This window comes from Aspergillus campestris (genome assembly GCF_002847485.1).
Source record: "Aspergillus campestris IBT 28561 chromosome Unknown P168scaffold_7, whole genome shotgun sequence".
Classification (NCBI taxonomy): domain Eukaryota; kingdom Fungi; phylum Ascomycota; class Eurotiomycetes; order Eurotiales; family Aspergillaceae; genus Aspergillus; species Aspergillus campestris.
Genome location: NW_020194342.1, coordinates 1,520,831 through 1,534,907, shown reverse-complemented (window position 1 = coordinate 1,534,907; position 14,077 = coordinate 1,520,831). Strand labels below are relative to the sequence as shown.

Sequence of the window (14,077 nt, the reverse complement as noted above, 5' to 3'; positions counted from 1 at the left end):
CCAGGCCATTTGCTTTTGCAAGGATTGTATTGATCTCAAAACACCAACCGACCAAAATTGAATTTGATGCACAAGCAAACAGCCTATATTCTGCTTCTTCTCCCTCCCTCTCTCTCTCTCTTGCGGCTCCCTCTACCAAAGCCAGTGATTAGTAACCTGGAATCGCAACTCCATCTTTGTGTTCATGGAAATTCTTACCACATCACTAGTACTATGTTTCGACCATACCTAGTGAACTGGATGAATTTTTGATCCATGACGCAAGCGTGGGGAGTCGAGCTATCTACGAAACTCCCTAGCTAGACCCCACCGAGCGCGATCCAGCTTTCCATGGTTGAATGTAGCGCCTGCAGATGTAAGTAAGTATCAATTGATGCTCATACCTTTTTCACCATGGCTTCTTCTGACTGTCTCAGCTTGCCACAAGATCAAGGCCCCCGCCGCTCGCCATCGGAAAACCACATAGCATGTTCCAAAATCTCACGGGCGCCAGGGGCCGAAGCTCTCGGCCTGAGGCCTTTATCAGCCGACGGACGCCACTCTACGCTGAGCTCAGCTCTTCTGAAGAGTCGATATTAACTGAAGAATACGAGGTGTTATTATCACAATTCACGAGGCATTCTTCTTCGCACAAACCACAGAAGTCTCCGCTGACCCCTGGCGCCCTGGACAATAATGGCACCCCAGACGGTACTGGACAGACTCGAGGCAACTCCAACTTCATCGGTAGGCGATGCCTGGACGAACTATTTCAACGATGTCTTACTAACGAAAAAATTGATAGCAGCCCAACACGATGATGGCAATCCTCCACCCAGGAACCATACAAAATCGCCCCAGCCCCGTCCGAAACACTCCCGACCACCAACTGAACCAACGCGGCGGACCTTTCGGAGCACAGGAGCAACGGAAACGCACGTTTCTGGGATAGCGACCCAGCAGGCTGATAGCAATCCTTCGTCCAGGAACCATAACAAGTCACCACAACCCCGACGGAAGCTCTCACGACCACCAAGCGAATCAGCCGAACCAACACGGACTTTCCGGAGCACAGGAGCAACGGAAAGGCAGGTCTCTGGGGTAGCAACTCGACAGCACGATAGCAATCCTTCGTCTAGGAACCATACCAGGTCACCACAACTCCGACAGCAGCACCCACGACCCCCAACTGAACCATCACGGACCTTCCGGAGCACAGTAACACCGGAAACACTCGTTACTGGTCGTAAGCGTGCGGGATCGAAAGATTCACGACCGTTGCATGTGGACAAATCTCAAGGACCTTCGAAGCTCAGATCACTGGGTCGAGGATCCCCGATTCGGCGGTCTACACGCGCGAGGAACGAGCCGGTTAATTATTACCAGTGTCCGAATTTTTTCGATGATCTTGACGAAGGAGTCTCTATGAATGAGGCACTGCCTACAGATCACCCGCTTGACACATCACATGAACGTGGCAGAACCAGTCCGTCTCGCTCCCCATCCCAGCCTCGTGGCGAAGACCCAATCGGCAACTCGACTGGCATGCAATATGAATTGATATATTATTCGTCTGAACTACAAGTCGCCAAATGGTATCTGAAAGGACCAGCCGATATGGAAGATTTGAAACATGCACGCTATTCTCCACAAAGCAATCCGGTTGATTATACCACGAGGGTTCAAAATGGTGGTCCATCGTTTCGTGAAGTGCCTCATGTCGATTTCCTCGAGCACGAAATGAAAGCAATTTTGGATTTATTACAGTTTTTTGGCTGCTGCCAGTCAGTGAGCCATGAGATGGCACCTGCTGATCAAGTAATACACCTTGTGAAAACATCCAGCGTCCCGACAGGGTTTAGCAAACGGATCAACCAAATAAACAAGCTCGTCTCGTTGCTCACAAGGGCCCAGGCGAGCGATTACACATTGTGGCTTCTGGATGCAATAACTCCAACCACGCAACACCACCGGCATGCTCGTGCTCAGCGGTATCTTACCAAGGCTCTGGGACTGAAGGATCCAAATGCTTCTCTCTCGGATTTCACCACAACGATTATGCAACTACCAACTTACTTTCCACAAGTATCCATCTTGAGCCGACGCAGGGGATCCGACATCGATCTATTCCTCGAGGACGCCAAACGAGGCAGTCTTCCATCCGTCCCCAGTAAGATCATAGTCACCGACGTGAAACCGAGTAATAGATTGCAGTCTACTCGCGCGTCTCGGCGCTCGGCCACGCTCAATCGAGTGTTGCAGGGCCGCGAGTTGGGCCACCGCGTGGAAGGCAAGCTTCGCCCACAGATCAAATCGCGCTTAATCACTCACAGGACGTGGAAGGGGGCCTCGAACGATGTAAATGTTTTAGCCTGGTCTCCTGACGGAACCTGGTTCGCGGCAGGTGCCACGGCTTTATGCGACGAACACAACATGGACTACAACCGACGGAATAATCTGCTCGTGGGTGACTTGGTTAGCAATTGCCTCGAGGAGCTGCCCGACCACTGGATCTCTCGTCCGCGTACAAACAGCAGGATACTGAATGATACGCCGCTTTTCATGACGGTCACTGGTATGCAATGGTTCGAAGACGCACTCTTCACTTCAAGCTACGACAAGACTGTCAAAATGTGGGATTTTCCTCGACACAGGCCAAGATGTTTGAAAACTTTTATCCACGATTCGAAAGTGGAAGTGATGGCCCGGTCGATTCTTCGAGGAAACCTTCTCGCAACTGGTACCCATCGCATTGGATTATGGCAGATCGACTCGTCAAGATATACGCCTCTTGAGGCGTCCTCGAAGAAATGCCCTGAAATGATCTCGACCTCATTGGTGTGGGGAACACTCAATGCGACGAAGGACTTTCTGCTTGCCGGTATGTCTGAAAAAGAAGACGGTGTGTCGCAAAATGGGCTTCTCGCATCCTGGCGTATTGGCGAGGCATCCGCAACGCCTATACAATTCTCCCACTGTTCACAGAATATCTTCGATATCAAATGGCATCCAACGATCCCCTACTTTGCAACTGCAAGCTCCGTGGGGAATGGAAGGGCGGGGATGGCCTCCAGGGACACACGGTCCGTTGTTCGCCTTTACCAACCACTGCTATCTAAGAACCGGACGCACGAGTTCGAGTGTCCCGCGTTGGACGTCAACGATGTGACTTTCTGCCCGCTCAATCCCAACTATCTGACGGCGAGCTGCACGGACGGGGCAATTTACGCCTGGGATATCCGCAAGGAAAATCAGCTGCTTCACAAGCTCCAACACGGTACCCCCCTAAACCCAATTGACGAGACTCTCCCAAGGGAAGAGGCAGACGTGGGGGTCAGGATGACCGTCTGGGGGGATGATATGGACACCTTGTATACAGGCGCCTCTGATGGCGTGGTGAAACGTTGGAATATCCTTAGATCCCCCGAAGATACCCTGGTCAGAGACGAGGTCAATTTGCAGGGGGGGGTGATGTGCGGTGCCTTCTCAGAAGACAAATCCAATCTCCTCATAGGAGATTCCGCTGGTGCCCTTCACATACTATCACCGGGTCCTTTCTCCGCGGATGAGATTGCCATGGAGTATAAGGGGGCGTCAGAGGCATCTTCGTCCCAACACGAACCCGATACCGAGTCGGGTATCTCCTTTGCGGAAGACCTCCTGGCCTCAGGTGAACTCGTACGGCACCCAACTTATGGCGTCGGCAAAGGTCCACACTACAAAGGTCCTTTCGCCGCCTGGGCTCGGCCAGAAAGAACACCTCCAGACCAGATGTCGAGAGTCAATCTGAGGAAAGAGTATCAAGTGCTGCAGCTTGAAGGGCCCCCGCTGGAACGTCGCCCAGGGCTGAACGAGCAGGCTCGCCGGGATCATGCTGCTCGCGTCCAACTCTCTCGAATGCGCAATCGACGACAAAACGAAGGCAAACGAAAACATGAGAGTTCGGCAATTGGCTATCAAGACTCTCCTCAAGACTATTCTCAAGATCTCCCTCAAGACAATTTCATCAACCTCTGCAGTGATGAAGATGAAGACATCAAACCTATCAAGCTGGCGGCTAAGCGGCCCACGACAGATATCCCCGAACTCATTGATCTTACAAGTGACACTGATGAAGCAACGCTATCGTCTTTCCGCACGGATCCTCTACATTCGAGTGAAAGACCTCTCACCGAGGTCAGTGGGGCCCTAGAGGAGTTGGAAGAGAAATTGGAGGATGACCATTGGTGGCCAGAGAACTCTACTGTTGATGCGAATATTCCATGAAGCGCTTCTCCCTGTACGCTTGAGATGGATTTCATATTTTCTGCTTTTCAAAGATACCCCCTGTTTATGACCACGCTTTTGAGCCTGAGTCTGTAATTGATACTCTTGTATATAGTGTACGAGGCATGTTAATGGAGAGATGCCAGCCACCAAGACTAGAACTTCTTGATTACGTAGTCTTGATCACCGTTTGTGATCTTATAGAACTTCTAAGTGGAGTTGACAATTATCAGCATAGCGCACTCCTAAAGACAACTCGGCAGCGGTAGCTGAGAACTGTCCAAGATCTACAGTGGTACCTAGCCCTACGCGAGTTTTACGGCGTAACCACCTGTGACATGGTTGTACCCAAGTATATCATCAGCAGTTGTGGCTGAGCAAGACAGCCCCGCCACCGCCACTGGAGCGCCGGATAGAATCTAGGCAAAGATCCCGCATGGCTCAATCCGTCGATCTCGTGATATCATACCCCGGGGGATATATACTACAGTTATCATCCAACTTTTACGCAAGCAAACACGAGTATTACTTCTATTTCACAGGATAGTAATATATCTTTCTTGTCTGCTTTTTTTGTTATTTCCTACTAAATTATTATCTATATCGATCCATCTTCATGTCGATGCCATTTGCCCCGCCGCCGGGCCCTCCGCCCCCGTCTGTCCCCGATGGATGGAAGGCTCAGTATGACGATAGGTATCAGCGATGGTGAGCCTCTTTCTATCTCTTCTCTTCCTATATATATATATATATATATATATATAATATATATATCTATTTATCTATAATATAAACCATAAAACTAACAAAAACAGGTTCTTCATAAACCTCCAAACCGGCAAATCCCAATGGGAACAACCCCCCACGACACCCTCAGAACAACACCACCTCCACAGCGCCCCAAGCGACGCACCCCCATCCTACGACTCCTCCGGTCCAGGATCGTCACTCTCAGGAATCAACGAGAAGAAACCCTTCAACTCGAACAACCCCTACAGCGACGACACCAACACCAACAACCCCTACAGCGACATCCACCGCGCCGACAGCCCCACCACCGGCCGAAGAAGCAGCAGCAGTAACATCCTCGACAGCGACGCCAGACTAGCGGCGCAGTTGCAGGCGGAGGAAGACGCGCGCGCCCGCGGTACGCCATCTGCGCAGCAGAAGGGCGCGTCGGATGATTACTACGGTGGTGGTTCGCCTTCCTCCGCGGCAGCAGGAGGAGGAGGGTACCAGCAGGCGCCACTGCCTCCGCGGCCGCAGAGTTCATCGTCTGGTCAGAAATCGCGCGGTGGGAGGGGGTTGCTGAATAAGATTATGGGGAAGGTTTCCGGCGGTAGTAGCAGTAGTAGCAGTGCGGGCTACTCACGGCCTCCGCCGGCTATGCCGCAGCAGCAGCAGCATTATCCCTATCAGCAAGGTGTTGGTGGTGGGGGGTATTATGGCGGGATGGCCTCGCCGCAGCCTGGGTATGGATACTCTGCGTATCCGATGCAGGGTGGTGGGGGAGGGTACTACTCGCCGTATCAGGTGCAGCAGCAGAGGAGACGTGGTGGTGGGGGGATGGGGACTGCGGGGGCGGCTGCTTTGGGGGTTGGGGGTGGATTGCTTGGGGGGGCGATGTTGGCGAATGCGTTTGATGATCATCATGATCATGATGGGGATTATGGGGGAGGAGGGGGGGATTATGACGGTGGGGGTGATTATGGGGGTGGGGGGACTTTGGGGGAGGAGGAGGGGATTTTGGGGGTTTTAGGTTGTGAAAGTTGTGATGTTGTAGGATAGTTGTTTCTTTTCTTCTGTTTCTTCTGTTTCTTCTTCTGTTTCTTGTGTATCTTTCTGGACAATGGGCTTAGGAGGCGTTCTTGGAAGATTGATTGTCCTTCTGGATCCACAAGTTCAGTATCATATAAAACACACCATACACAACACCACCCCGTCACCTCCAGTTGATCATCGTCTCCGCGTAGCACCTCCGCTCTCCCTCCCAGTAGCAGCTCCACCCTGGGAAGGCTCAGCCTCCGTCCCAGGAGCAGCCGCCGCCGGCCTGTTCCCAGTACCGGCCATCCACCCAGCAAGATCAAAGTTGCCGGGGGCAGCACCACCGCCGATGGCGCCTCTGGCCGCGCCAGAGACAGGGGAGGCGCGAGACTGTTTCTCGAATTCGGCGCGCATTTCGGGGTCCACTAGTCATGAATTAGCAGGGCGTCCGATGGAATAGAAATATATAGGAAAGGACGTACTATTCTCCATCAACTTGGGCATCCCAAACGTAAACCCCAAAGCGACCAACGCGAGCAAAATCATCGGATTCTTAAACAGAGCCAAAGGCGAGACTACACCAACCAAAAACGTCCACAGTCAGCCATAATCCACCTCCTCAAATTCCCTCTCAGGTTAAAATGATGAAACTCACACGTAGACCGCTCCTCATACAACCCCCTCCGAGCAAGCACCTTCACCTCAACAGTGACATCCCTCCCGGACGCCGGCGCAGAAACATCAGCCAGGAACTTCTCCGCGCCACGGTTATCCCAGGGGTTCCCGCGGAAGGTCTCCCAGATGCCGAGGACGGATCCGTCCGCGGCGAGGTCGACTCGGTAGGGGGCGAAGATGTACTCTGCGGAGCGGATGTCGAGGAGGTAAGATGTTGGGGAGGAGGATTCGGGGAGGGCGGGGAAGGTGAAGGTTGCGGTGCGGGTGAGGGGAGCGGTTGATTTGTGTCCCTGGTTGTAGGCTCCTTCTGAGGGATTGGAGGAGGAAGGAAGGGAGGTGAGTGTTGCGTGGGTTCCAGGTGGGAGGGTGTGAGGGTTGGGGAGGGCGTTTGAGGGGGGGATGGTGAGTGTTAGGAGGGATGAGGCTAGGGTGGTTGTTGTTAGGATGAAGAGGAGGAGGCGGAATGGGCTGGGGAGAGCCATGTTGTTTTTGAGTAGTCCTTGGACTTGAGGTAGGAAAAGCAAGGTAGTGAGGAGGGTGTTCGGAGGATGATGTCTACGGAAGAGCTGCGGTGGAGTTGCGATGGTCGATGCCAAGCCAGCCCAGCCCAATCAATCAACGGCCGAGGTCACTGTTGCTGGATACCACCGAGTTCAATACCTAAAGAGGTACCTACTATATCTACATCGCCTTACTATCTACACTTCACTAAAAGTGACAGTCTATACTATCCAATATCATACAGTGTCTTAAATACATCTATAATTTAGGATATATCCAGTTATCCTACTAAACGGTCCCGATATGTATGTCCGAAACCACAACAATATATACAGTGAAGGCTTTCGCCTTTCCTCATCAAAAATGGAACAAAAACAGTCTACAGCTTCGCCTTGGGCGAGATCTGCGCGTTGGCCTCGGCGTATAATTGGTCCAGGAGTTCGCGGTAGGCCTTGACGGTGGGAGGGCGCTTCAGTTTCAGGCTGTAGACAGATTGGTTAGAAAATCTTCGAAAATCAAAAATTGATGGTAAGAGGGGAGGAACGTACGTAGGAGTCAGCAGGTTGTTGTCGACAGTGAACGGATCAATCATCAAGGAGCAGTTCTTGACGCGCTCGTATCCCGCCAGCTTGTGCTTCTTGGCCACCCGCTCGAGATCCTTGATCACGGCCTTGCGGACCTTATCGTCGTTCAGGACCGACTTGACGTCGGCCTCGGAGACGGTGCGGCCCAGGGCCTTGCTGGCGAATGGCGCAAAGGCCTCGGGCAGAACGCCGAAGATGCCCACCAGGAACGTCTCGACGCTGTCGCCGTGGATGTAGGCCTGGGCGAAATACCCAATCTCGGACATGTACACACCCTCCAGGCGCTCGGGGGAGATGTACTCGCCCTGGGCGAGCTTGAGGACGTTCTTCCGGCGGTCGATGATGACGATGCGGCCCATCTCGTCGATCGTGCAGACGTCGCCGGTGCAGAACCATCCGTCCTCGGTCATGGCCTTGCTGGTCTCCTCGGGGTTCTTGAAGTACTCCTTGAAGACGTTGTGGCCGCGCAGGAGCAGCTCGCCGCGCGGGTAGGGCTTGTCATCGACGGAGTAGTTCATGTCGGGCAGGGACAGCAGGCACGCCTCCGTGCAGGGGGAGAGGCGGCCGCAGTTGCCGCTTGTCAGATCGTGGGGGGACTGCACGCACGCCATGGCGTACGTCTCGGTCAGGCCGTAGCCCTGCACGACGTCGGATCCGGTGGCGACACGGAGGAAGTTGTGCAGCGTCGGATCGAGAGGCGCCGACCCGGAAACCATCAGGCGGGCGCGCTCCAGTCCCAGCGCCGCGGCGACCTTCTTGGCCCACACCCGGTCGTACAAGGCGTGCTTGACGGTGGCCTTGGACGGGTCGGGGTTCTTGAGGTTGGCCATCTTGGCGTCGACGACGTGTCGCGACAGCGCACCCTTGAAGCCGGGCTGCTCCACGGTCGAGGCGCGGATCACGTTGCCGAAACGGCTGTACAGACGGGGCACGGACATGAAACCCGTGGGCTTGAGCAGCTTGAGATCGTCGACCAGCTCCAGGATGTTTCCGTGGAAATAGCCGATGCGGGCGCCCGACCACAACGCCGCGTGCTCCGACAGACGAGCGTAGATGTGGGCCAATGGCAGGTAGGATATCATGGTGTCGGCGGCGGTCTGCTCGATGCCGACCAGACCACCCGTGGTCGCCGCCACGGAATTCTCATGGGTCAGAACCACACCCTTCGGGGGACCCGTGGTACCGGAGGTGTAGTTGATGGTGACAATATCCGACGGGGTCGGGGGGTTGTAAGGGCGCTTCGAGGCAGCGCCCAGCTGCTCCACCTGGTCGATGGTGTAGATGGAGACGTCCTGGCCGGCGGCGACGGACTCCAGGAGGGCACGCTTGGACTGACCGGGCTGTTCGCCGGCGTCGATGGGGTCGAGGCAGACGATCATCTTCAGGTTGGGCAGCATGGGCTTCAGCCTCAATAGCGTAGGAACATGGGGGAGCGAAGTGACCACGCAGCTCAACTCGGCGTGGTTGATGATGTACTCGGTCGCATCGGGGGCCAGAACGTCGTAGATGGAGACGGAGTAGAGGCCCTGCGACATACAGGCCAGATCTATATGAAATCCCCATTAGTGTAATCCCCCCCAATATGTTTCACGAGAAGCATACCGGTGATCTGCCACTCCGGGCGGTTTTGGCACCACAGTCCAATGCCGTACTGGCCCGCGCGAGCGCAGTTATGCTTGTTGTGAAGTTCCACCAACCCTGCGCCAAATGCAGCGCGACGCTTCTGGACCGTTTGGTAATCTAACCACTGATAGGGGCCATAGGTCTTCTTGACGGGGTTGTACGGACGCCACCCCAAGCAGTGGTTCTTCGGGAGGCGGTTGGCGGCCGATTCGAAGACATCGTGGGCCGTGAGGACCTGTAGTGACGGAGATTAAAAAAGTGATCTAAGAGGAAAGCAAAAAGAATGCATACCTGCGGGTCCAGGGTCTTGACGAGGCCCTTTTGGGTATTCCAGGCTCGATAGATGGGGCTGCGGCCCGGTTTCTCCGTACCGGGAATGGCGACGGAGTAAGGCTTGCCTTTGCGAGGTTCCTGGCGCAATTCCTCGGCACGCGCCAGGTGAACGGGTTGTTGAGAGAAAAACATTCTGTCTATATTCTAATCTTTTTTCAAAAGAAGAAAGGTTAGCGACCAAGGAGAGAAACACGGGGTATAGAACAAACATACAAGCCCAGCCGTCAAGAAAGACTTCTAGACCAGTCCAGATGAGATTGACGGGGAGGCAGCTCTGGAGAAGGAGGGGGTGGGGGGAGGTAGGTCTTTAAAAAAAAGGGAAAAGAAACAGAAACAATCCAGACTAACTCAAGGAACCAAGGAAGAAGAGAGAAAAGAAAGGAGAGGAATAGTTTAAAGGAGGATAGAGAAAGATCCATCCAAGCCCCCCCGGGAGTCCAGAGGGGAAACGCGCTGAGTGGCCGAGCCAGAAATCGTGACGGGTTTTTTGCCTCCACGAGGAGGAAGTACCTCGGCATGTCATGGTTTACTTCTTGGAATCATAACAATCCCAACAGTTGTTTATTTATTTTTATTATTATTATTATTTTTTTTTTTTTTTGAACTTGTCTCTCTATGTCTATTGTCTTTGATAGTCTGAATATTGTCATTTATTCACATTGATCCATCTGGGATGGTAACTGAGAACGATCACATTGATCACTATACAGACGGAATGCCGAGGCCTCAGGATCGGGCTTATGCATGCTCCAGAGGACATAGCATAAGTGGCTTCCCTCCGGACACTAAACCCGATTGGGACATATTCATTATTCCTTATGATCCTTGTGATCCGATCACAGGCCATTCTCATCTCCTCTTTTTTAAACTTCTATTCTTATATGATTATATTCATTATCATGATACATCAACACATCATGGATATCATGATTCATACACCAAAGATACTCAATACAAAGGACACGTGGTACGACAGTAACAAATGAGATAACCAAACAACACAAAGAATGATCAATCGGAAGAATCCTACCTATAAGGTAGTAGCCTCAGCACGGATCAACCATCGGAGACCCCGTCGGGACAAGTCTCACATGCATTCATTTCGGTGCCGACTCTGGGGTCACTGGTTTCGGGTCATTGGCCCGATGAGTGGCCACTAACCTGGCTACTACCTACTACCAACTGGTCATCGACTGAGTAAGTCCCGTACCTAGGCAGGTACCTACTAGGTATCCTTGGCCACGCACCAACCAGGCTATGCAGTGGTACTACTAGCCAGATGACCCCAAAGATAGATAGGTTACTGGGTAACCCCGGAATTGGACGGACAAAGCAATTTGATCACATTACGGGGGTAGATCATTTTCTTCCTCCCCCGTGGAGATTGGAGGTTTCATGTGAAGACTGCTGCGGCCTGCTTGACCTGAGGTATGGAGTACTACCTATCTTATTCCCGCGTGCTGCTCCATGTGCTGCTCCATGCGAAACAGGCGCCGGTAATGATTTTCATTGGCTTTTTTTTCTATTTCTTTTTTTCTCGTTTCCTTTTGGTTTTGATACCCCCCTTTCGGGCTGCTTGGTAATTTCCCCCACTTTTATGCTATCATACTTACGGAGGACTCTATCAAGGGCATCACCACAATGCAGTGAGGAGACAATCTGATCAATGCAAGTACTCGGAATTCACCAAAAAGAATATATACAAGATAGTTCAACTATCACATATCAATCAACCAACTCCATGCCAATGCTAACCAACGAGAGGGGTCTAAAATATAGTACATATAAGAGTCGCACTATATACCGGTGAGAAAAGAAAGAAAGAAAGAATCTAAAAACACGCTCAAAATACGGGATGACTCGGTAAGTCTACCCCAGAACGGCACTGTACACACGCTTGTACCACTTGGTCCGCGGCGTCGTCTCCCACATCTCGTTCTCCAGCATCGTTCGCCCCGTGTCTATGTCCGCGTCCTCCGGTCGGACAAACGACGGCCGCGCGATGATCTTGTGCCCCACGTAGAGCACCACAAACAGGATCAAGCTGAGGTAGGCGATGAAGAAGTCCGTGACGCTGAAGGTCGGGATGAACGCCGTGAACCCCTGCGTGATGATGATGAGGACGTTGAAGAACAGCCCGTACCACGAGTACCACGGCTGCCAGATGGCTTTGTACGGGAGGAGATCGCGCGAGATGTCGCGCGTCTTCAGAGCCCGCATGAAGGCCAGATGGCAGGCGTTGAGCGACCCCCACGTGATGAAGCCGGCCACGCCGGAGATGTTGAGGAGCCAGTTGAACACCGTGCTGCCGGCGTTGGAGACGTTCATGAAGCCGAGAAGCCCAAAGGCCGCGGTGAACGCGACGCTGTAGTAGGGCACGCCGTGCTTGTTGGTCTTCTTGAAGATCCGCGGCGCCAGACCCTCCTGGGCCAGACCGATCAACACACGGCTCCCGCTGTAGACGTTGGAGTTGGCCGCGGAGAGCACCACCGTCAGCAACACGCCGTTGATGATGTGGGGCAGGATGCGGACCCCGGCAAGCCGGGCGGCGATGACGAACGGCGAGGAGTTGGCGTCATTGCCGTCCGTGAGAAGGCGGCTGTCGTCGGACGGCACGATCAGACCAATGAAGAAAATGGTCAACACGAAGAAGAAGAGAATCCGAAAGAAGGTCTTGCGGATGGCCGAGGGCACGGTCTCCCGGGGATTCTCGGTCTCGGCCGCGGCGATACCCACGAGTTCAGTCCCCTGGTACGAAAAACCAGCCTGGATCAACACGGCCCAGAACCCAACGAATTTAGCCGTCGAATCGGACTGGACAGAGCCATACGGGACAAACGGCCCCGGGTCCACCCAGTAACGGAACCCCAGATACCCCTTTTCTCCAACACCGGCGTCGACGCAAATCGCAAAGATCATGAACCCGATCACCGTGATCACCTTGATACTGGCAAACCAGAACTCCAGTTCACCATAGAAGTTGACCGGAAGAAAGTTGAGCAGGGTGATCACGACCCAGAAGATGGCGATGAAGATAGCGATATTGATCGTTTGGTCCCAGAATTGGATGATGAGGCCCGTTGCCGTCAACTCGAGGGCAAATGTGCTGGCCCAGGAGAACCAATAGATCCAGCCCATGGCAAAACCGAGACTGGGGTCGATCAAGCGCGCCGCATAGGCGGTGAACGCTCCAGGAATGGGGATGTAGGTGGCAATCTCGCCCAACGAAGTCATGACGGAGTAGACGATGGATCCGACGAAGAGGTAGGCGATCAGGGCGCCGACGGGGCCGCCATTGGCAATTGCGGTGCCACTACTGATAAAGAGACCGGTGCCGATAGTACCGCCTAGGGGGAGTGCAAGTGTCAGTGTCATGGGCGAGGGATCGCAGAGAGTACTTAGGTCTATTTACCGATAGCGATCATCTGCAGATGCCTGCTCTTCAACTTCCGCTTGAGATCGGGCAGCGGATTGGACTCGCTGTTGGCGCCATGCTTCTCGCAGTCCATATCGTTCAACCCTTGGGACGGGGGGTCAGCCTGGACGGCATCGTCGGTGGTCGTCTTTGCCCCATCGAATGATTTTGTGTCGGAGGCCATCGCTGGCCATGCAAGGACCGATCGTCAGAGGGAATCGAACTCGAGCGCGGGTTTGGAAGAACGGTGTCGGCAGCGTTTTGCGAACCGGGAGGTGCGAAAGAGAAGAGTAGAAAAACCGGCGGTCCGGCTGGGAGACCCCACTTAAACGGAGTCGAACGATATCCCCACTTGAGTTCTTTCACTTTACAGTCTGCAAGGTTATGACCGATCCTTTCCCTTTTTTCCGTCTCTTATTTTGCGTTCTCCGGTGTCACCAGTGGAGTTCCCCGAGAGAGAAACGAGGAGGGAGGCGATTGATAAGAAAAGACCGAGATAAAGAAGCAGGTATGACGAATAAGAACACCAACGATAATAACCAAAAAAGTATAGCGACGCAGACGATCTTAGGTAAAAAGAATGATTAAGTTGAGGGGGAGACGGAAAAGTCTCCTCACGACCATACCGAATGCAACACTGCAAGATAGACGACGAGATCAGCCATGGAACTATAACCACGATAGTAAGGATCGAATCTGTCTCATCGGATACGAGTGGAAGGGTTTTTCCTTTCCCTTTTCCTTTTCCTTTTTATTACTATTTTCTGACTCAAACTGGAGTGCCACCGTAGTCATTAACTTCACCCATCCACCTAATAGAACTACAAGATAAATGGGATCCCGCCATCGGAGTGGGTCATCGGTGTGCGACAGCCTGAGGCCTGCTGTTCGGCGCCACCCGAGTCCAACCCTAGCAGTAGCAGCAGCAGAAGCACTT

The 14,077-nt window shown here is 53.2% G+C and overlaps 6 protein-coding genes across 6 annotated transcripts; 3 read left to right on the top strand and 3 right to left on the bottom strand.

Moving 5' to 3' along the window:
• The first annotated feature begins 279 nt into the window (after positions 1-279).
• On the top strand, positions 280-4,344 carry P168DRAFT_172604 (WD repeat protein). Its single transcript, XM_024832902.1, has 3 exons — positions 280-355; positions 417-726; positions 785-4,344. Exons 2-3 carry the CDS (start codon positions 468-470, stop codon positions 4,243-4,245), a joined length of 3,720 nt encoding a protein of 1,239 aa, XP_024692566.1. The 5' UTR covers positions 280-355; positions 417-467; the 3' UTR covers positions 4,246-4,344.
• A 517-nt stretch (positions 4,345-4,861) lies between these two features.
• Positions 4,862-6,033, top strand: P168DRAFT_305261 (uncharacterized protein; the record flags this gene model as incomplete). The annotated part of the gene is made up of 2 exons (XM_024838917.1): positions 4,862-4,953; positions 5,061-6,033. The coding sequence occupies 2 exons, from the start codon at positions 4,862-4,864 to the stop codon at positions 6,031-6,033; spliced, it is 1,065 nt and encodes a 354-aa protein (XP_024692565.1).
• Positions 6,008-7,166, bottom strand: P168DRAFT_305260 (uncharacterized protein; the record flags this gene model as incomplete). The annotated part of the gene is made up of 3 exons (XM_024838916.1): positions 6,008-6,434; positions 6,492-6,584; positions 6,665-7,166. The coding sequence occupies 3 exons, from the start codon at positions 7,164-7,166 to the stop codon at positions 6,202-6,204; spliced, it is 828 nt and encodes a 275-aa protein (XP_024692564.1). The 3' UTR covers positions 6,008-6,201.
• Positions 7,167-7,432: 266 nt separating this feature from the next.
• P168DRAFT_327984 (putative AMP-binding enzyme) lies at positions 7,433-10,150 on the bottom strand. Its single transcript, XM_024841302.1, has 5 exons — positions 9,939-10,150; positions 9,684-9,874; positions 9,372-9,627; positions 7,734-9,315; positions 7,433-7,667 (listed from the first exon to the last, which is right to left on the bottom strand). Exons 2-5 carry the CDS (start codon positions 9,855-9,857, stop codon positions 7,565-7,567), a joined length of 2,115 nt encoding a protein of 704 aa, XP_024692563.1. The 5' UTR covers positions 9,858-9,874; positions 9,939-10,150; the 3' UTR covers positions 7,433-7,564.
• Positions 10,151-10,854: 704 nt separating this feature from the next.
• On the top strand, positions 10,855-11,547 carry P168DRAFT_172496 (uncharacterized protein). The gene is made up of 2 exons (XM_024832901.1): positions 10,855-11,393; positions 11,505-11,547. The coding sequence occupies exon 1, from the start codon at positions 11,005-11,007 to the stop codon at positions 11,386-11,388; it is 384 nt and encodes a 127-aa protein (XP_024692562.1). The 5' UTR covers positions 10,855-11,004; the 3' UTR covers positions 11,389-11,393; positions 11,505-11,547.
• A 47-nt stretch (positions 11,548-11,594) lies between these two features.
• On the bottom strand, positions 11,595-13,324 carry P168DRAFT_237873 (putative arginine transporter; the record flags this gene model as incomplete). Its single annotated transcript, XM_024833577.1, has 2 exons — positions 11,595-13,072; positions 13,138-13,324. 2 exons carry the CDS (start codon positions 13,322-13,324, stop codon positions 11,595-11,597), a joined length of 1,665 nt encoding a protein of 554 aa, XP_024692561.1.
• Positions 13,325-14,077: the final 753 nt, after the last annotated feature.